The 23561-nt window shown below is 47.8% G+C and overlaps 1 protein-coding gene across 1 annotated transcript in view; it reads left to right on the top strand.

Moving 5' to 3' along the window:
* The window catches only part of MAP2K6 (mitogen-activated protein kinase kinase 6), a 79242-nt gene that overhangs the window by 44876 nt on the left and 10805 nt on the right, over nt 1-23561 (top strand). Inside the window, exons 2-9 of the mRNA XM_026654447.1 lie at nt 3188-3254; nt 5662-5710; nt 11003-11116; nt 14596-14715; nt 15821-15937; nt 16739-16790; nt 18559-18686; nt 19995-20072. Of these exons, the coding sequence (XP_026510232.1) occupies nt 3188-3254; nt 5662-5710; nt 11003-11116; nt 14596-14715; nt 15821-15937; nt 16739-16790; nt 18559-18686; nt 19995-20072 (725 nt within the window). The remainder of the gene's footprint in view (nt 1-3187; nt 3255-5661; nt 5711-11002; nt 11117-14595; nt 14716-15820; nt 15938-16738; nt 16791-18558; nt 18687-19994; nt 20073-23561) is intronic.

The raw sequence follows: 23561 nt of genomic DNA, 5'->3' as shown, positions 1-23561 counted from the left end.
GGGTAAGAATCTGTGCTTGTTTTCACTTTTAAGTAGACCATTTGTGAGTGTTTTTGCAGCAGCAGGGGATAGGATAGAGTGTTTCTCGATGACCTGTCTGTGAACCGTTGCCAGTCCCTGAGATCTCCCTGACGCAGTTCAGGAAGGCAGCAAGCCGGTCCCTGGTATCAAAAAGGTTGAGAAACACTGGGATAGACTATCAAGATGAAGACGAAGTAGCAAACCAGAAGAGGGCAGATGGTTTTATGGTTAGGGCCCTACCAAATTCATGGTCCAGTTTGGTCAATTTCATGGTCATCAGATTTAAAAAATAGTTAATTTCATTATTTCAGCTATTTAAATCTGAAATTTCACGGTGGTGTAATTAGAGAGGTCCTGACAGAGCTGGGCAGCTGGAGAGCGGCAGTAGCAGCACAGAAGTATGGTACTGCCACCCTTACTTCTGCGCTGCTGCTGGCTGGGCTCTGCCTTCAGAGCTGGGCGCCCAGCCAGCAGTCGCCACCCTCCAGCCGCCAAGTGCAGAAGGGTGGCAATAGCGCAACCCCCCTAAAATAACCTTATGACCCTCCTGCAACTCCCTTTTGGGCAGGACCCCCAATTTGAGAAACACTGGTCTCCCCCGTGAAATCTGTATAGTATGGGGTAAAAGCACACACGGGGGGAAATCGGATTTCATGGTCTGTGACGCATTTTTCATGGCTGTGAATTTGGTAGGGCCCTGCTTATGGTTAAGAGGCTGAGATGTGACTGTGGAGTGCTGGGTCCAATTCCTCACTATCTCATAGACTCCTTCTATCACCTGGGGCAAATCACCTCGTTTCAGTTCCCTATCTGTAATACGGGGATGGAAAGCTAGGATTCTTACACTCTTTGGCTTTGGAACCAAGCTTCCCCTTCCCCCACCATTAGCACCTTTCACAACAACAATATTAAGAGGGAACCCCTGCCCCAAAGAGCTTCCAATCTAAATGGAGACCATAGGCAGTCACCGACCCCATCAAAGTCAATGGGTGTGCCAAGCCCCAGGCATGAAGTCACATGGCAGGACTCATGGGGTTTCCCTGGTTGCATGCTCAGGGGCTAGGATAGAGGATGCAGGCTATGTCAGAAAGCCAGTGAGAGGAATTGTGAGGATGACCTAAGAGGAAGCAGAGAGACGGCTTTTTGGGCACTGAGCTCGCTGGAGTGGCAGGCTTGGAGATTTCTGAGGAAGGAAACTTCTGGTTTTTGTTTATATCTACTGTGTTCAAGGAAACAGGACTCTATACGGTTTTTTTTTGTAAATAAACAAGATTACACCAAGAGTATACCTGGCTCCTATTACTGATTTATCCGCCCAATGGAAACAACCCTGCAAGACCCTAGATTTTGGCTAACCACTCAGGCTGTCGTGGCAACAATATGTACAGTGCCTAGCACGGCCCCAATCTTAGTTGGACCCTCTAGCTGCTATTATAATACTACTAAGAATAGTAAGAAGACCAGAGATGTAATGGCCGGGGTACTCTGGGGCACCTGGCATTGGCCACTGTCGGTAGACAGGATACTGGGCTAGATGGACCTTTGGTCTGACCCGGTACGGCTGTTCTTATGTACTCTGCTAATCTAATTACAGAAGCTTATGCATTTGTTTTTACCATTTTCCGTCTTCCTTATAGACCAACTGATGTCTCTTGGCAAATTTTTGAAAACTATTCATCATTATTCTCAATAATCTCTCTCAAGCTGTTCTGCTGGGTCTTATCTTCTGTTGGCCTTTTTATATTTAGACTGGAAGCTCTGTGGAGCAGAGAACATGTCTTTTTCCAATGCAAGTTTGTAGTATTGTTTTTAATAAATAATAATAATTGATAATATAAAGCAAGATATGTGCAGTAGTTTCCAAATAAATGTTTTATCCATAAAGCTGCATTGCAACCATCTGCTACATGCTGGAATGGCCTGTGGCAAACTGAGCAGGCTCGATCTTGTGTTTTAGAGCTGAGAAGAAAAAGATCTACAGTTAAAAAGTTGACTAGTTGCTTTAAAAGGGTCATTTTCAGTTCTGTGGGCATGCATCTTAACCCAGTGGCCCCTGCAGCCCTGGAATTCACAGATATTTATAGGCCTGCGTGTCGGAGCATGATGGCAGAATGTGTCATAGGAAAATAAACCGAAACACTTATATGTAAAAGGTTGAAGGAGAGTGTCGTGAACAGGGAGAGAAACAGAGGTTTGAAGAAAGACAGTAATTGATGTAAATTGTTAGGTTAAAAAAGTCTAAATTAGGTGGCTGTGCTTTTTTGGGACCAAAGTATTTTATAACACACCCAAACTGCATCTGTATGTTTATCCTGGGGGTTTGGTGACATGACTTATGTTCTCGGGTTATTTTGTCCCTGGATTCAGAACCTCGCTCTGAAATGTGACTATGTTTAGCAATAAAAAGGTTCTCATATTTCCCTAGTCCATCTGACTCTGTCACCCTCTGGTTTGGGCCCTAGGATTGTTTGAACTGCTTTAGAACTTGGTTTTAATCCTGTTCATGTTAACTCACTTTAAGAAAGGTTTAGCTAGCCAACGTGAACAAATACTGTTGTATATTTGAAGCCTAATTCTACTCTCATTTGTGCTGATTTTACATAGCTACATTGACTTCAGAGCTTAATCCTGGTTGACACTAGTGTAAATGGCCCAGACACTCAAAGGTATTTAGGCGCCCGAGTCCTATTGATTTCAAGGATCTGGGCCTATAAAATCAGAATCTGGCCCTATGTTGTCAAACTCTGTTTAAAAAGATTCTATCCCTGCTTTTGCACAGGGTAAATAGGTGTTTATACCCGGTATATTGGAATTGGTTTCAGTCTGAATTGAATCAGTTCGGGAAACATGGGAACCAGTGTAGATAGGGCTTAGAAAGGTGAGATGCCTTTCCCGTTGCCTGAGCTGTCGCCTGCATTTTGTGCCACTGTGGGAGCTCGAACTGCAGGCCTGACCACAGCTTGCTGAACAAAGGAACTTTGTATTTTGAACTCTGTGCCCTGAATCTGCACCACCAGACTGAGCTGGTGTTTCTGTTAAATAAGGTCAATCATGGTAAACAAGCCCTGTTTTACAATTATAACCACAGAGGTTACCCCCCCCCCCCCCGGGTACACTCCCTCCCCTAGAAAACTGTCTTTACTTCTGCCTCTTTCTTGTTTCGCAGGCAAGAAGAGAAACCCTGGGCTGAAAATTCCTAAAGAAGCGTTTGAACAACCACAGACAAGCTCTACGTAAGTCTCAAAAAATTCAGGGGCTATAACCCCCTAACCTCCTCCCCCCCCCATTTAATTTGCTCTCTCGTGTACGGCTTTGTCACGTGTCTCAGTCAAAAGAACAAAAGGGGGTCTTATTTTAGCTGATGGTGTCGCTTCTTTTGCGTGAATGAGTTAATAGATTCAGAAGGGACCGTTGTGCTCTGCTGCGTAACACGAGCTAGAGAACGTCCCTGAAACAGTTAAGAAGAGAGAGCCTGGTATTATTAGGGTGCCATTTGCTGCACAGGGCAAGCCCTGCAGCTCAGGGTTGCTTGGCTTTCAGCCTCCTTGAAGGTTAACGTTGATTGTTAAAGCAGAAGCACCCACCATCCTGTATGGATTGGGTATCTATTTGCATTGGCAGGTCTGCTCAGCTGATAGGCATAAACGGAAACACACTAGGTGATCTGATCCCATCCATCAGCCCCTTCCTCATGCTCATTCTGATGATCCTCTGAAGGGGGAGCCCCTGAGGGACTGCTTTTTGACAAGTCAGAGACCCAGATGTTTGGGAAACTGCTGGCTGCATGGGGGAGAAAGCTCTGGGCTATAAAGTTGCCAGCAGCTGAAGTAGGGTGACCAGATGTCCCGATTTTATAGGGACAGTCCCGATTTTTTGGGGGGGGGGCAGCCTACTCAGCCAATTAGCACGTCAGGGTGGCCACAATGTAAAGAGATGGCATGAAGGCCTTGATTTGCCAGGGCAATTCTACTTGGGTTCCCCAAGCTTATGTACAAGCAGGAAGCCTGACTTTTTAAAGTGTGCTAGCAGTGGTTTTAATACATTAAATCAGTTAGGCAGCATCAGAAAGGAGAAATCTGAGAAGTCTCTCTCTGGTCAGATATACCTGATGCCTTACCTTTCCCGGGAGGAGGAGCATTTTCTGAGAAGGAGAACCGTCCCCCACCTTGTCTTAACTATTCCTGGAAAGGATTAGTGTAAGATAAATGAAGGCAGCTTCAGGTTCTCTGTAAATTGGATGGGGTAGCTGTTACTGCAGAGACTGTGGAGGAATCAGAGCTGGGATTCCCTTTCTAGATGCCTTTATTTGTATTCTTGCTGCCGTGTAGAATGATAGATGGAGCAAGTTTCCCTTAGCAGGACTGTTGGGAGATGTAGCTTTGCATAATGATCATTTTAGGGGAAGTGGGACCGTGCTAATTGACGTGCGTGGGGCCTTGGCATTAATGGACGGCTGCTTTGTACAGCGTTGGATGTGAACGCTAAATAAAGATGTCAAGGGGGTAATAAGATGTTAACCTTTTTGCCTGGTGTCAGGTAATAAGCAGTTAGATGGGCTATCAATCCTTATGCTTTAGGACACGGAGTACGTCTACACTCCAAAAAAACCCCTTGTTGCAGCAAGTCTCAGAGCCCGGGTCAGCTGACTCAGGCTCCTGGAACTTGCTGTACGGGGCTAAAATTCACAGTATTGACGGTTCCCACACGGGACGGATCCCGGTCTCTGAAACCAGAAAGGGGGTGAGTCTCAGAGCCCAGGCTCCAGCCCGAGCAGCAGCGTCTACACTGATATTTTTAGCCCCGTGAGCCTGAGTCAGTTGACCCAGCTTCTGACGCTCACTGCAGCTGGGTGTTTTTTGCAGTTTAGACGTACCCACAGTGATCGCCAACTCCGAGGCCAGGGGTATTGTGCATTAGGGCTTAACGCTTTCTTCTGATTTTTGTTTATAAGCTCTGCTGGGGATGTTCCTTCATCAGGGGAAGGGAAGGAAGAAAACAACGTGCCAATAAAAATCAGCCATGTGCTATTGAAAAATATTTTCCCTTTCTAAATGGAGACAGGCCTGAACAAAAGCATAGGGTCCCCAACCCCTTTTAGCCCCAGGTGCATCCACGGCCAAATGCTACTTCCGAGACAGAAGTGAAACTGGGCTTGCGTTTTTCCTCTCTGCCTGTTTAATCTGTCCGGTAAACTGGCTAAGGCGGATTTGCTTCTCTCTGCCCCTCTTGTGTTTCCCAGGAATTGGTTCCAGTCCCAGCCTGTCAAAGGGAGTCTCTCTTTGAATTCCTTAGTGCTGGAATTGGACGCAGGCTTGTGAAATTCCAACTCCAGCAGCTTCCTTCCTGACACCTTTTGGGGTGACTTGGTGAACCTTGGCAACATCTAATAGCACTGAAAGGCTAGGAAACCAACTCGGCTACTCAGGGTGACACTGCTGCATACGCTGCATGGGGCTGCTGTCCCATCAGTTTGAGGGGAACTTCTACCCAGACCTCCCATTACTGAGAGTCCCATATCCACAGGGCAATAGCCCCTGGTCTAGGGGCTCTGAAAGGCTTTGTCTCTTTGGAATATTATCTGTGTAAGGTCTCTGTGACTGATGCTTCTGCATACTATTTTTTTTCCTTTCTCTTCCACAGGCCCCCTAGAGATTTAGACTCCAAAGCCTGCATCTCTATTGGCGAGAAGGTACAGTTACAAGCTATGGGAACTAAAGAGTTCATATGTGTTTGCGTACACGGGGTCAGGAACTAAGTTAGGGGAGCGTGTTTAGAAAAATAATTCCTGGCTCTTGTGTGGGAGGGGTGCTGCGATCTGAACGTGAAGAAGGATTGAAATCAGGTTTAGGGCAGGGCTTCCTGGCCATTTATAAGCATAAAACCACCGACGTTTTCTGTCAGTGCTCCCTAAGCCACGTATTTCTCTATTTCCAAGCATATTTTGTGCTTTAGCAGCTAATTCCCCTCTCCCTCCAAAAAAGTGGGACCGTTCTGGCACATAAGACCTTTATTATCTTATCTTCACTGTTCCACTATGTTAAAAGTTTATGTTCAGTGCATAGGAATGGGATCATTACACATTTTAAAAGCAATATCCAGAAAGTATTGTTTATCCATTCACACTGAAAGTTCATGGATTACATACTCTCTAGTGCTATACCTTCAGTAAAATTGTTAATTGGAGAAATAGGTATGCATATTATATTATATATTATTAATAGAAATGCATATTATATTATATATTTATTTATACATGTGTGACAGAAAATAACTCTGATCACTCAGTGTATTGAAAGTATAGCACTAGGGATTATATGCGTGTGTGTGTGAAGGGGGATATATCTCCATCCTAAATCTGTTTTCTGGGGGGCTGTAAAATTTTCTACAGAATCGAAGCTTTCATGATATATCTCTCTGGTTTAGAAGCTGGAGTAGGTTCATGGTGGTTTCCTTACAGGTATGTGTTTGGCAAAACGAGAGTAAAATTGTAAAGTCTTTGGCTCAGGGACTCTGAGTCTCTTTGTTCTGTGTTTTGTACAGCGCCTCGTGGAGTGAGGTCCTGGTTCATGACTTGGGCTCCTAGGCGTTATCGCAGATTCACAATGCAAATCATTATAATTATTAATTATTATTATAATACAAACCAGGCTGTGCAGGTACAGTGGGTACTAGCATGCGTCTAGAGTTTCTGAAGCGGGAGGCCATAAGCCAAGCACCCTCAAGCACCTGTACGATCGGTGTCCCCTTTAGCACTGCAGCCTCTCAGCCGGTTTTAGTTCTTATCTAAGGTTATTCCCCCCGCTAGGTTTTGATGAAACAGCCCTGCCCCATGGATGCACAGGGATGAGAAGTGTGATGTCATGCTCATAGCTTGGCTGCTTTAGCCAGGTTGTAGCCAGCAGGCGCTTGGTCCCATTGCAGATAGAGCTAAACTTTCTAGTGAGTCTTCTCGACCCAGTGCTGTTCTACCAGATTCCCACGCAATCAGAACCCAGCCTACGCCCCTGTGGCCAGTGTCAGCGTCTCAGCTGAAACATTTACGTATCATTTAGAGAGGCATTAGCCGCAGCTCATCGAACCTACCTCGGCCTTTATTCACCTCATCCGAAAGTGAGATCAAGGAGCGTGTGAGGGGTCTTTTGTGTCAGCACATCTGTTAAAAAGCAGCCAGGCTCAGAGCTCGCATATGAGACTGTCCGCTCCTTTTGTGAGCAAAGCAGCTCTGCAAAGCCAGCCCAGGGGAATGGCCGAGCAAGAGGCCATCCATAGGAGCAAATCCTTCTGTGGAGAAGGCCTCAGAGGTGACTCCCATTTGGTCCTCCAGGGAATTACCCAGCTTAACGAGCGTGGCCTCATTTCCCTTTGCGACACTTGCAACATCCTTTAACCCTTGTCTGGCTTTTACAAAATGCCCCCAACACCACACGCTTAATGGGATTAATAGTAACATGTAGTCGGGGCAAAGTGCTGATTGCTAAACCCTGGGTAATGTTAGTAGTTTTCTTTTATTTCATTCTCCCACCACCAGGATCAATACGAGCGAAGAGGACGCAGCCTGAGAAGTTTACTTTTTAAATGGTCTGTGTGAGCCGTGGTGGCCAGTTCTAATAACTGGAGTATCCACCCTGGTTTAGTCACACCCACCTGCCTGGCCCTGAGCCATTGTTTGGCGTCCGTGCTACGAAAGCAAAGTCCTCCTTCAGTTGCAGAGTTAACGTATCCTCAGCTAGTGGGCTTAGCACACAGGGCGCTGCCCAGCTCACCCAGAGACGGATGTGGAGTTGAGGCAGGGTTTTAAAATTCTCTTGAATTGGATGCAGGCGGAGAGTTTCCCAGAAGGGCGCCGGATGAGTTTTCTGGGAGCTCCAGCCGCTAGCAGTTATGCATGATCTTACCTCTGGTGATCCCAAAGACTCCAGAGACTTCCTGGACAATCTCCTTGTGACTGGAGTCGATGACACTAATTGGCTAGGATCGCCTGCTGGTCCTGTTGTGGGATACTGAGTGAGGGCATTATGTGGGCCTCATGGAGGGACTCTGCTTAGAATGCTGGCAAAGAACTAGATTCACTGCTAGGAATCTTCATGTGCCTGTTAAGTGTGACTGGCCTGTTCATTAGCCTTTCATGTGTGGGGGGAGGGGGTCCTCCATATGGGCATCGGATGCCAAGAATGCTCCCATTTCTCTTACATACCCTCATCGTCAAGGCAGCCCTCCCTGCATCAAACCACTGAGAACCAAATGGGCTCTTGCTTCTTCAGTGGCCAGAAGCTGATTGCTCCTCTGTAAAGTGTAATCGCCTCAAAACAGCCCTAGATACTGTTGACCCACGAGGTGGGCCATAGGGGAGCAGTGATCAAGTATGTGCGTATGCATGCACCATGAGCACCTCAAAACTGAGCTGGGTAACAACTTGACCTGGGGCTCTTGGAAGCGGCCCGATCACCTTGCAAATGGCCGTTTTCTCCTAGCCCCCGCTGGAGCAGAAAGTAGGGCTTGTTTTCTTTCCCGTTTTTCCTGCCTCCCCTTGGATACTGACTCATTCCCCAGGAACAATGTCCCTAGCTCCAGCTGAGGTGTGAACGTCCACGGTTTGTTGCTGGACTGTTAACTTCAAAGCCTAGTTCCTCCCCTCTCCCCAGACGCTATTAAACAGCTTCCCCAAGTGCTCAGCCTTGGCATTTCAGTGAGGGACACCTCTTCTGGTTTTCACTCTGAAGACACTTGACTGGGAGGTCTAATGGATGAGGAAGGAGAGAGCCCACTCTCCCCTCCTGAAATATAATCAAAGCCAACTCAGTCATCCCCAAGGCTTGCAGGGCTATAGCTTGGATTGTCAACCCTGGCCGTGAGGAGGATCCGAAATCTTTTTTTGCTGTCAGAACATGGGATCGCTGAAATATTGCATTAAAAGTACGCTGGGTGGGTGTACCTCTTCCAGCAGGAGATCAGAATCAGTCTGATCTACTGCTGACTTAAACTGCCTTCTAAAGTTTTTGACTCCTTTCTTACACTGGAGGCTTTTCTTCATCTATGCTGCTACCATGAATTTATATGTCCAAGATTCTAACCAGCACAGGTCAGCCTGTCCCAAAATCAGATTCTGAGGAAAGCAAGCATAGAGTCCAGTTTCATTTGACATTGTAAATTTTTCCAGGAAAACAAGAACATGCAACAGCTATTTTTATTAGCGTAAATGTCCCAGGAGCATTAATAAATCCAGGCAATAAATCGGTTAGGACTATCTCTTGGCACTGAACATCAGCCAGTGAATTTATTAGGTGATGTATTAGTTCATTAGCATTTTTACGATATCTGTCATTGGGCGTTTGTCTTTCTTTTCTTTTTAAGTTTGAATTTTTATTTTCCCTGGCATAGCGCTGGGGCTGGGAGATGGAACGGGGGTGAGGGATCTGCAGCTCAACGGCCCAGCGTCAAGTCAAAGAAATACCTGCTGCTAAAGTGATCCCTTGTTCCAAGAAAAGCAGTTCACACCCACAATCCCAAGAAAGAGGGAGAGAATTCCAAAAGGATCTCTGCATGGAGGCAGCAAGACTGTGCTGGAAGATGCAAAGAGACATGCCCTCATAAAATACAGAGCTCAGGCCTTTTTTTAAATATGGCTTCCCATGGAGGTGGGGGACTTGATTGGCTAGCAGTCAGTACCCTGGTAGGAGTTAGCTGTCTCTCTCCCAGAATGCATTTGTCCTGCAAGGTTCCTTTAGGACGTGATTTCATCATGCTCCTCTTCCACAGGCTGTATTGTGTTCCCTAGAGTAGGCTACTCGTTCCTTTCCCTTTAACTTTGCTGCTAAATTTAAGAATGCTGCCTGAAAAAGAGACAAAGTACTTGTTTCGGAAGAGTTTGCATTAAACAGCAGGCGCAGTGTTGGACAGAAAAAGATGCCTGGATCCACGTTAAGACAAAAAAGGCTAGTGAGGGCTGTTTTTACAGTCAATGTAATTGTGCCCGAGCAGCCCGCGTCCACGCTGTACAGTAACGCAGTGTGTGCGCCCAAGCTCTCGGAATCCTCTCCAGACAGCACTTTTCAGGCGGCAGTTTTTCTGCAGCTCAGGCAGAACGCGGTGTGGGATTCTGTGCTGTGAATCAGTTCATTATAACCAGTCGCTTTCAGCAGGATGATTGACTTCTGCGGCGGGGCGTGCAGCCGGTTGGAGTAGCAAAGACATGTTTCAAAATCCAAAAATAATAATAAGCAAAAATACAGCCTGTGCACAATATTGCGTTGAAAAGAAGAAGGGGCAGGATAGAATGCAGAGCTCAAAACAAAGTCGTCCTTTAGGCAAAGCCAAGAGAAAGCAATCTGTAACGCTAGACAAAATAAATCTACCAAGGTTTAAAGTGGCACTCTCAACTCCGATCTGGCCCCATACAGGTTTGTAGACACAAGCTTTTCAAACCCTAAGACCGTTTGGAAATACTTCCTTGGATTATTTTTTTAAAGACATCCCCATGGGAAGAGTTGTTTCAGCATTTTTCGGCAGCGTTTTCAACAACCATTGCAGCACCGAGAACCCGAAAGTGAAACTGACTAAATGAAATGGGAACTGGCTTGATTTTCCTTGCTTAAGATTTAGAAAATATAACTGAAAAGGTTGGAAAGTCTGTTCTTGAAGCTCTTTCAGCTCCATGTGAGGTGCTGTTAGTCACACAGGTAAGTGCTGCACCACTCTAGTGATATACCTCTTCAGATTATCGTTAACTAGCTAATCCTCACAGCACTCCTTGTGAGTTTGGGTCAATATTCTTATCCTCATTTTACAGATAGGGAGATAGGCATAGAGAGGAGAGGTCATCTGCCCAGCACCACCAGTGGGAACTGGTGTTCAAGCAAGGCCTAGATCTTAGGAGTTTCTGACTTCCTTTATCACACTGACCATGCTGCCTTCAGTGAGGAGAACTGTTGCACCTGTTCTGTTGCCTTTGGCCTTTTTCAATGTGGCTCTTTTCCTCCCACAGAACTTTGAAGTGAAGGCCGATGACCTGGAGCCGATCTCTGAACTGGGCCGAGGTGCGTACGGGGTGGTGGAGAAGATGCGGCACATGCCTAGCGCACAGATCATGGCGGTGAAGGTAGAGTGAGACTCCTAAGGTGTTTTCTATGTGTGCTGACCCTTCAGGCTGTCCTCAACATAAGCTTCCACTCTTACCTTCACTCGAGCAGGCCTTAGTCTGACAAGGGACTTACTCTTTCCATACGGAACAACTCAGGTGCTGAGATGGACAGGACATTAAGCCTAATTCAAGCCCAGATCTACACTTGGAAAAAAGGTGTGTTTTTCAAATGTGACAGCTGACGTGTTTAAAAATCCTAGTGTAGACAGGGCAAGTTATTCATCTGCACACCTAGGACTTTAAAATGCCTTAGCTCTCGTGTTTTGAAAGTACACTTCTTTTCTTAGTGGAGATATACACTCCGGCTTAGTTTGAAAACCAACTACAGCAGGTGTGAATTTGTCCCATTAAGTCAGGAGGATCCTCGTTTTGCACTACAGGCCACTTAACAGGAGCCTAAGGGTCACACATAGTTAAGAGCTCCCACTTTTAATAGGCGTGTGCAGACCATGGAGATCCCAGAAGACTTGTGGGTGGATGAAGAAGCACCGCAGCATACGAGGAGATGAATTCTCCACAGGCTGTACCTCCCTATTAAGTGTAAGAACGTTCCTTTGGCCTCTGCCTCCCCCCTGCGTTAGAACTTTAGGAAGAGGTGAATGTCTCTTCCTGCGAACAGAACAAAAAGATGCAAGGAGTGTCTGCGTGCACCGTTTATGTATCCCGTCTCCAATGTAACATGACATTTTGGGGGTGCAAATGGGGTAATCTTTGTTGTAATCCTTCTGACTGAGGCAGTAATTGCAATACGCTCTGATCTGAGCCCTGTATTGTGAACTTTACCCATTTCCATTCATATTCACCTACATTCATTTTATTTTACCATCGTCATCATTTCATGGGGTTGCTGCTCTGCATCTTTAGTAATCTATGGGTGGGTGGGTGGGTGGGTGAGTGTGTATGTATGTATGTATGTATGTATACACACACTTCTCTGCCCCCAAGTAAATAGTACCTGTAATAAAAGTATCTTCTGGGACTTCAGGTAGTTGACAGCTCTTTAATCTATCAGAAAAAGGCATAACAAGACCCAGTGGTTGGTACCGGAAGTGGGACACATTCAGACTAGAAATAAAGCCCAATTTTTTAACATTGTGGGGAATTAACCATTGGAATAATTGAGGTAGGAATGTGATGGATTCTTCATCACTTTAAAGGCTTTTGATCATGACTGGATATCATTCAAGTAGATGTGATCTACCTCAACCAGAAGTTAAGGGCTTGATCTAGAAATTACTCGTTGGCCTGTTATACAGAAGGTCGGACAGATCATAACGGTCCCGTCTGACCTTAAAAATCTGTAGCTCTGAATATACATGCATATAAAGAGTGAGAGGGATCCATAGTATTGGGGCAGTGTGTATATCACAATCAGAAGACCCAGGGCCTGATTCTCCTCGCACTTACAAAGGGGCAGCGGACCCCCGAACCCTATGCCTCTGACACGGAACATCTGTTTTACAAATGGTGACTGTAGCAGAGCCAACTCGCCGCCGTAGCGCCTCCTGCTGGGGATTAGCTCTCTTGGACCACCGGGGCCACTTTTACTAGTGGTGTCTCACTCGCAGTTACTTCCACTTTCTCCACCATCAGGACCCATGTCGCTCCTGGACCATGGTGTCCTCTTTGGGACATGGCCCTCCAGCTGTGCCCCAGCCCTCTGTCTCCCCCCTTTCAGGGGACAGGCGGTCCTCAGTCCCTACACTTGCCTCAGCGGCCAACTGCAGTCTCTAGTCTAGCCCCTGGCTTCAGGGGCAAACTTCAGTCTGGATTTAGGCTGCTCTCCTCATTGGCAAGTAGGGGTAAAGGGGTGGGGGGGAACCCAGGCCTGCCTGCTACTCTGGGTCCCGGCCCAGGGACCCTATAGCTGGCAGTCACTTACTGCCCCTCCTCCTATTTCAGACACCTAGTTTCCCTGGGCCATTTTCCCTGTAGCCCTAGCACCTTCCCTGTCCTTGCTTCAGGGCCTCGGTCTGGCCATGGTCAGCCAAGAGCTCCCCTATTGTTCTGCTACCCTGCCCAGCACTGCAGTATCTCCAGTGCTCCTCAGCAGACAGTCCTTCCCCTTTGCCCTCCAAGAAGAGACTGCCTCTTGCTCTGCTGAGCAGCCCTTTATATATGGGTTGCTCCAGCAATCCTTCTCCTGATTGGCTCTCCCAATAAACCCTTTCCTGATTGGCTGGGTTCTCCAAGGCTGCCTTAACCCTTCTCCTGCCTGTGTGGGGAAGCCGCCCCACCACAGTAACTCTTCCAGCTTCATGCCTTCATGGCCTCTGATAAATGCAAGAAGATCAGCATCTTCATCCAGCATCTGGACCTGCTAGCTTCAGAAAAGCCCTCTGAATACCACACCAGAAAAAAAAGATGCAAGGCTGAAAGTAATAGGTGAAGTGAAACAAAACTCTTAGCTCATCAATACTACCAAGAACACAACAAAGCTTTCCTAGTATCTGTGGGACAAGAACAGGTCTTAAAGTACATCTACATTGCAGCTTGGAGGTGTAATTCCCAGCTTGGGTAGACTTTCCCTTAGAGCCTGCATGCTGTACATTTTGTCTGTTCTCTTTGTTCTGGTGTCCACCAGATTCCAAAAGCCCTCTGAAAATGGGCATGACTGGGGTTAGGCAGGATGGTGGGAGCGTACAGAGCTGTTACTTACTTTCATCCTAGCTGCTCCACAGTGCTGAGCAATTTAATTCTATTATTAGCCTCCAGTGGCTTTGACCAAAGAGCCTAGAATATCGGCATCTGGTCCACGTTTAACTGTGTGAGCTTATAAAGCTACCCTAGCATCACAGGCGCTTGCTGGCAGCTGTCACCTGGGCCTTCCCGTGATGAAGGAGAGAGAGAAAGAAAAGGAGATGAAGAAAGAGATGTTTTAATAACAATAATCCTTTGCCCTTCTATAGCAGCTCTCCTCCGAGGATCTGTCAGGGCTTCACAGACATAAATCCCACCTCACCCCTGTGAGGTAGGTAAGCGCGATTATCCCTGTTTTACCATGGCACAGAGAGGTTTAAAGACCAAATTTTCAAATGTGTCCTCTAGTTTTGGATGCCTGACTTGAGAGACTTGCCTCAAGCCACAAAAGGAGTCATTGGGCAGAGACAGGGATAGAACTCAGAGTCCTGACTCCCAGGACCAAATTCTCTGCCGGTGTAAATTGCTGCAGCTCTGGAGTGGTGGCAGTTTACACCAGCCTAGAATTTGGCCCCCCAGTTCCCTGCTCTATCCATACGACCACAGTGCCTCTCAGCTGTAAAAAGAGCCAGGAAAAGGGGAAATGATTTCAAATCCGGAGTAAATGCCGGGACTTCGGTGTGTTGCGTTGTGTGGAGTTTTCCCCTCATGTAGCTGTTGTGAGCGCACGTATGCGAGTGAAACACGGCATGCGGCTGGGAGACTCTCAGCCAGTGCTAAAATCCTCTCTTTTCCAGCGGATCCGAGCCACAGTGAATAGCCAGGAGCAGAAGAGGTTACTGATGGACTTGGACATCTCCATGAGGACGGTAGACTGCCACTTCACGGTCACTTTCTATGGTGCGCTCTTTCGAGAGGTACAGCATTCTGGATTCCTGCCTACGTCTTTCCCCTACTTGGCACTTACACTTACTTGGCTTGGAGGCCACTGTGATGTGATGGGCCATCTGTTAAAAAATATAACAGCAGATGGAAGATTAGACTATATTGTAAGCCTTTCCCGCAGCCATCTAGGCACTTAGGCTGTGTCCTTCCCTGGGGTGTCTGTTTTAATACACCACCATTGGTGTGCACTCTGCTATGCAGATAGGTATAAAGATCTGATCCCTCCCTAGAGGAACTTACAGTCTGATTCACAAAGGCTTCCTTGATCAGAGGAGACAAAACCCCCCTGGATCCTGGGTGAGGTGGTTAAAGCCGTCTCTATGGCACTGTTTTCGATGGTGTTTGTTTAGACCCGGACAGTTGCATGCTGAGAACATCAGCTCATGTCACATTGAGGTGCATAGAGTTTAAAGCCAGAAGGACCATTTGGTTCTCTCATCTGACCTCTCATTTATCACAGTCAGTAAATCTTACCCAGGCACCCCTAACACACAGTTCTCTGAAACATCCCTCCAAGGGTAAATACTGATCTAGACTTGAATTGAGCCAGGGAACTAGAGAAGAAAATCATCACCGGGGAATTTTTCAAAAGCACCTTGGCCCTATTTTCAGAAGTGATTTAGGCCAAAGTGACGAGTGATTTTTGGGGACCTCAGCTTCTGGGTGCTGAACCGGGGACACCTTAGAGGGGCCTGATTGTTAGAAAGTGCCAAGCACCCATCCTCTGAAAATCTTTCCCCTTTGAGAAATCCAAGTTGAGCATCCAGAATCTCTAGTCACTTGTGAAAAACTTGGGGCCTTAGGCACTTAGGAACTTAAATTCCATTGACTTTCAGTGTGGCTTAGACTCAAGTCATTTAGGTGCTTTGGAAAATTTTACCCAATATCTGATTTTTAAACCCTTGAGCACGTAGTGCAGCACCGTATATAAATCAGACACATTGTGTTTAACCCTGGTGTGCTTGGAGGAGAATGGAAAGCCCAGTGCAATCTTCTACGAGACGTTAAAAAAGCCAGCAAAAGCAAGCCAAGGGCGAGGAGAGACTGGGCAGATGTTTGCTTTCTCTTTCCCCCCAGGGAGATGTGTGGATTTGCATGGAGCTGATGGATACCTCATTGGACAAATTCTACAAACATGTCATTGACAAAGGCCTGACGATTCCTGAAGACATCTTAGGGAAAATAGCCGTCTCTGTGAGTACAGGCGGGGGTGATGTGTCTGTCCCTGCCATCTGAGCCCTGGGATGAACTTGGCCCACAACCCAGCCCACATGCTAATTCTTATTTGGCTTCCAGTATTCGGTCCACGATTACGGGTCTGCATCTCTGAGCCATAAATACTCTCAAATCTGCCGATCTGCTTTTCAGTTATGAAGCAGAAAAAACCGATTGATGTGGAGAGGGCAGAGCAGCTGCCTTTCCTTTCCATCAATGTCATTCCCAGGAGATCTCTGAGCATGCACATTCCCTTAGAGCGGCATGGATCAGAGGGAGGCTTAGCTGGTGGTTGCGGGGAGGGGACCAGCCTGCCAGGGAGGTAGGAGGAAAGCTAGCGGGAGAGTCAAGTGGAAATCAGGGAGGTGTCCTTGCCAGTGCGGGAACACATTTTGCATGCTCACATACCTCACAACCATTGCCATGAATAGTAAATCCAGGGCTGGAGGAGGGCAACAGCCCCCAGGAATTGCTTCTTTAAAGATCTGTGTAGCAAGAAAAGTTGAAGGTGGCTCGCCCAGGTGAGCTGCATTCTCAGCTCTCCACTAGGCGTCGCTAACAGGCGCACTAGCCCCCACCTGCCGTGGAGCACGCCGCCTCCCTAGCACGCACAGCTGTGTGCTGCCAAAATGACAAACCAAGATTGTTCCCCCAAGCGGGGCCGGTGGGGGCGAGCGCGGGGCAGTCGCTGTCGAGGCAGGAGAGGCGAGCTAGCAAGGTTTGATCAGCCACGTCATGCTGCCGCCAGCTGGGGTTCACTGTAGATTTGTTATGTTTCAGATTGTAAAAGCACTAGAACATCTACATAGTAAGCTCTCCGTAATTCACAGAGGTAAGTGTGACCTGCGCAGCCTCTGGCGCTGCTTGTTGCTCACTGAACCCTGTGCCACGCTCTTAGTCCAGCAGGGCTTATACTCAGAGCCTGGCCTGGTGCACTAAAGATAGCCCAAATAAATGAGGTTTGGGAGGCAGGGGAGGTCCAGCCACCCAGGATAACCCAAAGCCTGCTCAGGAAGAGCGGTGGGTTGTTGAGCTGCTCTTAAAACTCCATCGACTTGCCAGCACGTCTCCCCTGAAGCTGGACACAGAAAACAGCCTCCACCTTCACTTGGCTAGCAGAAGAAATGGATCATTTGCCTGCTTGCTTCACTGGATTCCTCCTCTGCTTCTGCTTCCCCATTGCATGCTGGGAAGGGCACAGCTAGCGAATTATGGGCCTGACTCAGAGCTCTTTGAAGTCCACGGAAAAACTCCCATTGGCTGGGATGGGCTTGGGATCAGGGTCTGCATATGCAAACTCCTCTCCGGGTGCAGAATGGGGCAGAACCGCCGCTTGGTGGCATTTACACTAAGGCAGGTAGCAAGCCTCAGATTGTTCACCCTCTCATGCAGGCTAGCTCAATAAAGGGGAGGGATAGCTCAGTGGTTTGAGCATTGGCCTGTTAAATCCAGGGTTATGAGTTCAATCCTTAAGGGGACCACTTAGGGATCTGGGGCAAAAATCAGTACGTGGTCCTGCTAGTGAAGGCAGGGGGCTGGACTCCGTGACCTTTCAGGGTCCCTTCCAGTTCTGAGATATATATATATGGAGATATACCTAACAGCTTAGCCTGTGGGAGAGGTGTGCAACATACATTTATAGATGACCTAAGCTTTAAAAAGCCCAACATAAGTATTAAAAAATAAAAATTGGGGCCTACCATATTTTCCTTTTTGGCAACCACATCTGATCTCCAGATTTGTGATCAAACCTGCAATGTTTGGTAATATTAGCGACACCGGCAGGATAAATATCTTACCCCTCCCAAATTTCCTGGCCAGTGTCCGGAATCCAAAATTATTAAAGCTGAAAATATGTTTGTGGTGTGTTTGTACAACACCTTGCACAGTGGGGTCTGGTTCATAACTGGGGCTCTCAGGTGCTACAGCAGCTTACAATAGCAATAATAATTCATTTCTTCATTTGTTTTGGGGTTTTTTGCACTCCACTTTAGTGTCAGATCAGTTTCAGGATCTGACCCTAACGCGCTCATGCAGTTCCCTGGCCTCCTTCTCCCACCTCTTCTCTCGCCTCCCGTCTTTCCAGAGTCCCACCCTTCTTCCCCGTCTCCTGTCCCCTTCATATCGTATCTCTGGGGTTTTCCTTCATGCTGCTGTGAAAGCATCTTCAGTTAATGCATCCTTACCACCTCCATCCCACGGTGGATTTTCACTGGGGAGATTTTTGGTATCTGTGCTGCCGATGGTGTGCTCAAGGGGCGGCTTTGGGGTGCTGCTCTGTGACATCATGATGCTGCGCCCTACCCAAAGTAACTATAGCAGGGAAATCTGTTAGTTTCCCTGGGAGCAATGCTTGTAAGACATGGGAGGGGCTCATGTCAACGTGGACAACCCTCTGCATTTGCAACGGCTCCCAATCTTTGCGCAGTGGCTAAAAAGCCCCGCAGATGACGTGCCCCGTGGATGGACGCAGTCGATATTGTTTTGGTGCCCACTGGGGGTAGGAAGCTAACCCGCCCTGTTCGCTTCCAGGGATGCTTTAAAACGATGGGGCAAGGCCCAGTTGTGAGAGTGACAATGGTGTGTGTTCCTTCTTGCAGATGTAAAGCCCTCTAATGTGTTGATCAATACACAGGGGCAGGTGAAAATGTGTGATTTTGGAATTAGCGGTTACCTCGTTGACTCTGTTGCTAAAACCATGGATGCAGGATGCAAGCCCTACATGGCTGTAAGTTGAGAAGATGTGTGGGAAACTGACTGCCCTACTGTAGAGAGGAATGTGGCAATAGATGATCTTAAAACGGGAGACCTAAAAGAGAGCAGCTTCCAGCATCTCTCTCAATGGCTCACTTAGAAACATGCCTCTGTAGTTATTTAGTGTCTAGGGATAGCTCAGTGGTTTGTGCATTGGCCTCCTAAACCCAGGGTTGTGAGTTCAATCCTTGAGGGGGGCCATTTAGGGATCTGGGGCAAAAATCTATCAGGGATGGTATTTAGTTGGGGATTAGTCCTGCTTTGAGCAAGGGGTTGGACTAGATGATCTCCTGAGGTCCCTTCCAACCCTGATATTCTATTTGTAAACATAAAGACGAGGCTGGCTCTTACCGCTGAAGCTCAAGGCTGGGAATCAGGACTCCTGGGGTCTGTTCCCAGCTGACACTGAATCACTGTGTGATTGTAAAGAAGCCCCGGTAACCTCACTTTGCTTCAATTTCCCTATTTGCAAAGTGGGGACAATAACACTTTTAGCAACATCCAGGCTCCTCCTGGAAAAGTCAGCAAGAGGCACCTGTGGGCACCACGGAAGGGTCAATTTAGAAGGGTCCCCCCCACGTTTGAGCTGTCTGTGTAGCAGCAGCTTTGTTTATAGCTTCTAAGTCAAGATGGATCTCCCCTGCCTTGCACTTTTCTATGCCTGTGCGAGTGTGGGTGTGAAACACGACCCGGGGGGGGGGGAAATCCTTTGCCCACAACCCCCGGTGAAGCATTTTACTTTGCCGAGGGGCAAACGCCTACATGAGGCTTAAGGCACTAGTGAATTGTGGCCTCCAGTCTCCTGGATAAATCCGGGCCAGACCGTGTTTCGAATTGGGAACTGGGGAAACAGGAATTCAGCTTCTACTATCTAGACCTCAGAATGAAAATGCCATCCGCTTCCGGTCCCCAGTCTTGCTGCCTGTCCCTGCAGGGAGACTAACCGAGACCCTAGGCTGGATCCAGCCAAGAGATACTAGGGGAGTGGAGTTTGAATAAAGAAATGGCCCTATGGGTTTCCTCTCAAAAACTCCCCTGGGGGTTGGTCCTGTGCATTCAGCATGGGTAGTGCTGCAGCGGGGACTGCCGGCTGGAAGGCGTTCCACTCTGGTGATGGTGCAGACTTGCTCCGGGGATATTAGCTGAAACATAGGGGAGAGTTGCTCAGTTTGGGGAGCTCACATCAGTGTTAACAGGCACTCCAAGGGGATGGAGAGGGGCGGAGCGATGTAGGGATTGAGCCTGTATGTCTATTTCAAACTGTCCTCGTCTCTCTTTTCAGCCTGAAAGAATCAACCCGGAGCTAAACCAGAAGGGATACAGCGTCAAATCGGATATCTGGAGTCTGGGAATCACCATGGTAGAGTATGGAGCCCTGAAAGGGCAGCTCTGAAAGGGATTGGGGTTTAAGGGAACACTCAGCAGGGCTGGAAGTGCTCTCTGGTTCTGTTTCCTTTTGGACCTGTCCCTCAGATCACTGACACAGTTCCAGAGACGGGGGATATTCAGCTCTCCCTGCCCCAGTAGCCCATAACATGTTGCCGTTTAAAGGGGAAGGAGCCTAGTGCTAATTCACTAAGCCAGGTGATCTGAGATCCTAGTAAAAAGAACAGGAGTACTTGTGGCACCTTAGAGACTAACAAATTTATTAGAGCATAAGCTTTCGTGGGCTACAACCCACTTCTTCGGATGCATCCGAAGCTTATGCTCTAATAAATTTGTTAGTCTCTAAGGTGCCACAAGTACTCCTGTTCTTTTTGCGGATACAGACTAACACGGCTGCTACTCTGAAACCTGAGATCCTAGTGATGGTCACTAATCGTACTAGGCAGTCAGCACCTGAAAACCACGGCAATGAACACTCATGCAAAACAGTCAGTCATAGTAGACCCAGCACGCGGGCAGACGCCTGAATCCAACTCGCACGTCATTGAACAGAAACCAAGAGCGTGACTCCTCTGAACGCCCAAGACAATGTGTACCAAGCTAACCAGTAAGCAGGAGAGGACCCTGATTTCACTAACATCCAAAGATCTCCTTCAGTCTCCCCTCTGAACACCCTTGCGACTCAGCTGCCCACATCCAAGTGATGCACTTAAAGACAGCAGGCCTTGTATCTACAGCAGTCAACCCATAATGCTTTTATCCTGTTGTATTCTCACATTGAGCGCCTGAGATTCTCCCGTTCAGGTTAACAGGAGGGTTGTCTTTCACTGTGCAGGAAAAAAAATAGGAGGAAGGGGGTTGACAGCCAATAAAGAAAAGAACGACATCGACTTGTGCATGCCTGGTGCATGCTTGGGCAATGCAAGTCATCCACATGGAGGAATAGAGGGGGTGACTCTTTCTGGGACCCTCAAATAAAAACCCAGTGGCTTTCACTCCTGCCATGAATGTGGTAGTGCTCAGCCCAAAGATCTCCATCTAAGGCTGCCCCCCCCCAGCCCCCCCAGTATTTTCTTTTGGGTGTGGTGAGGGGAAGGATCAGGTAAGAGAAATTACCTCCATGTAATTTCACTTTCTTTTCTGGTGCCAAATGGTTTCCAAAACTGAGCCTTCTCTAGACCAGTGGTTCTCAACCATTTTGGGCTCAGGACCCATTTGTAAATGTTTATGGCCTGTTGCAACCCAGTAAATAGTCGGGGGGTGGAGGCCCTGGGGTGGTTTAGGTCGGATCCTGCCCCCCATAGGGGTTGGGTCCTGCCCGGCACTTACCCCATAGTGGTGGCTCCTGTGCTTTGGGGCTGGCTCTCGCTCTGGGGGTTGCAACCTCCGGGGGTTGCAACACTACTCAGGTTTGGCCCCGCCCCTCCTCACTTATCAAATTTGCATGAGTGGAATTGTGACCTGGCTCGTGGGTTGCAGTTCCACTCATTCAGATTTGGCCTACCCAGACTCCCATCCTCATGATGGAAGGACCAAACCTGACTGGTGCTGGGACCCCAGAGGCTGCAGTGTCTGGAGCAGGGAGGCGAGCCCAGCCAGCCACATGGGACAGGAGCCATGGGAGCTGCCCCGCGACCCTATGGGTCATTCTAGTGACCCAATTTTGGGTCCTGACCCACAGGTTTAGAAACCCTGCTCTAGAGCAAGTGCAGCCCGTCTCTTTAATTATCTCCTGAGCTGCAAGGTGAATTCCATTGAATTAAGTGAAAAACGACGGACACTCCTTCCGGGCAGGGTGGGAGGAATTTTAAAGGGCAAGAACTGTCTGTGGAACCTCCCTCAGCCAATTCCTGTCTTTTGGACTCCTGATGTCACACTGTGTGCCTTCATCACCCTCTCTAGAGAGGCAGGAGGGTGTGGTGATTCAGGTGTGAGCTTGAGAGAGACAAGTTCAATCCCCTTGCTCTGTGTGACCTGAGGTAAGTCACGAGGGAACATTTTCAAAAGTGCTGAAATGTCTTAGGCCGTGAGAGTGAAGCTCCTAAGTCACTTCTGAAAATGGCACTTAGGAGCCGAAGTCATATAGAGACTTTTGAAAAATGTACCCTTAGTCCCTGTGCCTCAGTTTCCCATCTGAACAATGACGTTAATAGCAGTGCTGTACCTCCCAGGGGTGCTGTAAGGATTAATACATTAATGATTGTGAGGTGCTCAGACATGAAGGTAATGAGCCCCTTAGCTAGGGAGTGGCACAGACAGCGGCTTGGGCTGGCTGCCCAATACAATCCCCTCCAACGTCCTAGGTATGTACTCAATTAGGCCAAGCCACCGCATGCGCCGTTGCAGCTACACTGCTATTTTTAGCACCCTGGCTTGATCAAAGCTAGTATGTCCACCTCCAGCTGCGGTATAGATGTACCCTGTGTGTTGGCTTTTCCCAAGAATAGCTGGCTGGAGCGATGTGAACTGGGGGGGACCCACTGACCTAAGCAGAATAATTCCACCCATGCTCTGCCGGTGGGGCAATGAGTGTAGGAGGTGACCCTAGGTTGCTGCAGCCCTGTCCTTGGATAACTTGTGTGCTCAGGGCATGCACAGTCTAGTTCTTGTGTTGGCACTGCACTCCCCTGGGGGGGGGAGGGCGTTGCCCTGCCCCGCTCAGCACAAATCAGCAGAACTGGCCCCTTATGCTGCACCCTGCACTTCCCCCTGAGGCACAGAGAGTCCTGGGACTCTCCTGGTTGGTGCCTTAAAGACACAATTGAGCCCAGCGTTACTAAGGTAAATTGCTTTAAGGTTCGACTGTACTGCTTAAAACTGAAAAGCAACTCGAGTGTAACTTCAGCTGGCCAGCTGATGGCAGTACAAGCCAACGCTAGCAAAGGGCCTGAAATGCTGATCGTGCAGCGTCCATCCCTACTCGGAGATTCTGTTGTTTCGGAGCCTCTTTGATTTCAAAGATAAAAATAAACTCGGTGCTTATTAACTAGCAAAATCTCTCTTTAAACTCAGAGTTGGAAGATCTGCCCTGAGAGCCAGGAAAACTGGAGTTAAAGGGACACTGCCAACTTAAAAATCATTCTTTGACCTACTGCTGTGACAAGTTAACACCTGAAAGTAGGGTAATGGAGAGAGATAAGAGTGGGAAAAGGTTTTAGCTCAGATTTGTTCACTGTGTGCATTTAACTTATTTGCTACATAGTCAGTTTCCCCTGTAATTTGAGTGGGTCTTTCACACAGAATATTACATATGAAAGGAAAATTAGGAAATTATCATTGTATTTAGATTGTAAGATCTTTGTGGCACAGAACTGAACTTTATGATCGGTATGTACAGTACCTAGCACCATGGGCCTCCGGTCCTTGATTGGTCGGGCCTCTAGGCACTCTCAGAAGACAAAGAATAGTAAAGCTACGAACTGACAGAGTGGATGCAGTACTGACACCGTGAGTCAGAATCCAC

The sequence above is a fragment of the Terrapene carolina genome, unplaced genomic scaffold (genome assembly GCF_002925995.2).
Source record: "Terrapene carolina triunguis isolate 2854851 unplaced genomic scaffold, T_m_triunguis-2.0 Scaffold192, whole genome shotgun sequence".
Classification (NCBI taxonomy): domain Eukaryota; kingdom Metazoa; phylum Chordata; order Testudines; family Emydidae; genus Terrapene; species Terrapene triunguis.
This window is presented reverse-complemented; position numbering and strand designations above follow the sequence as displayed.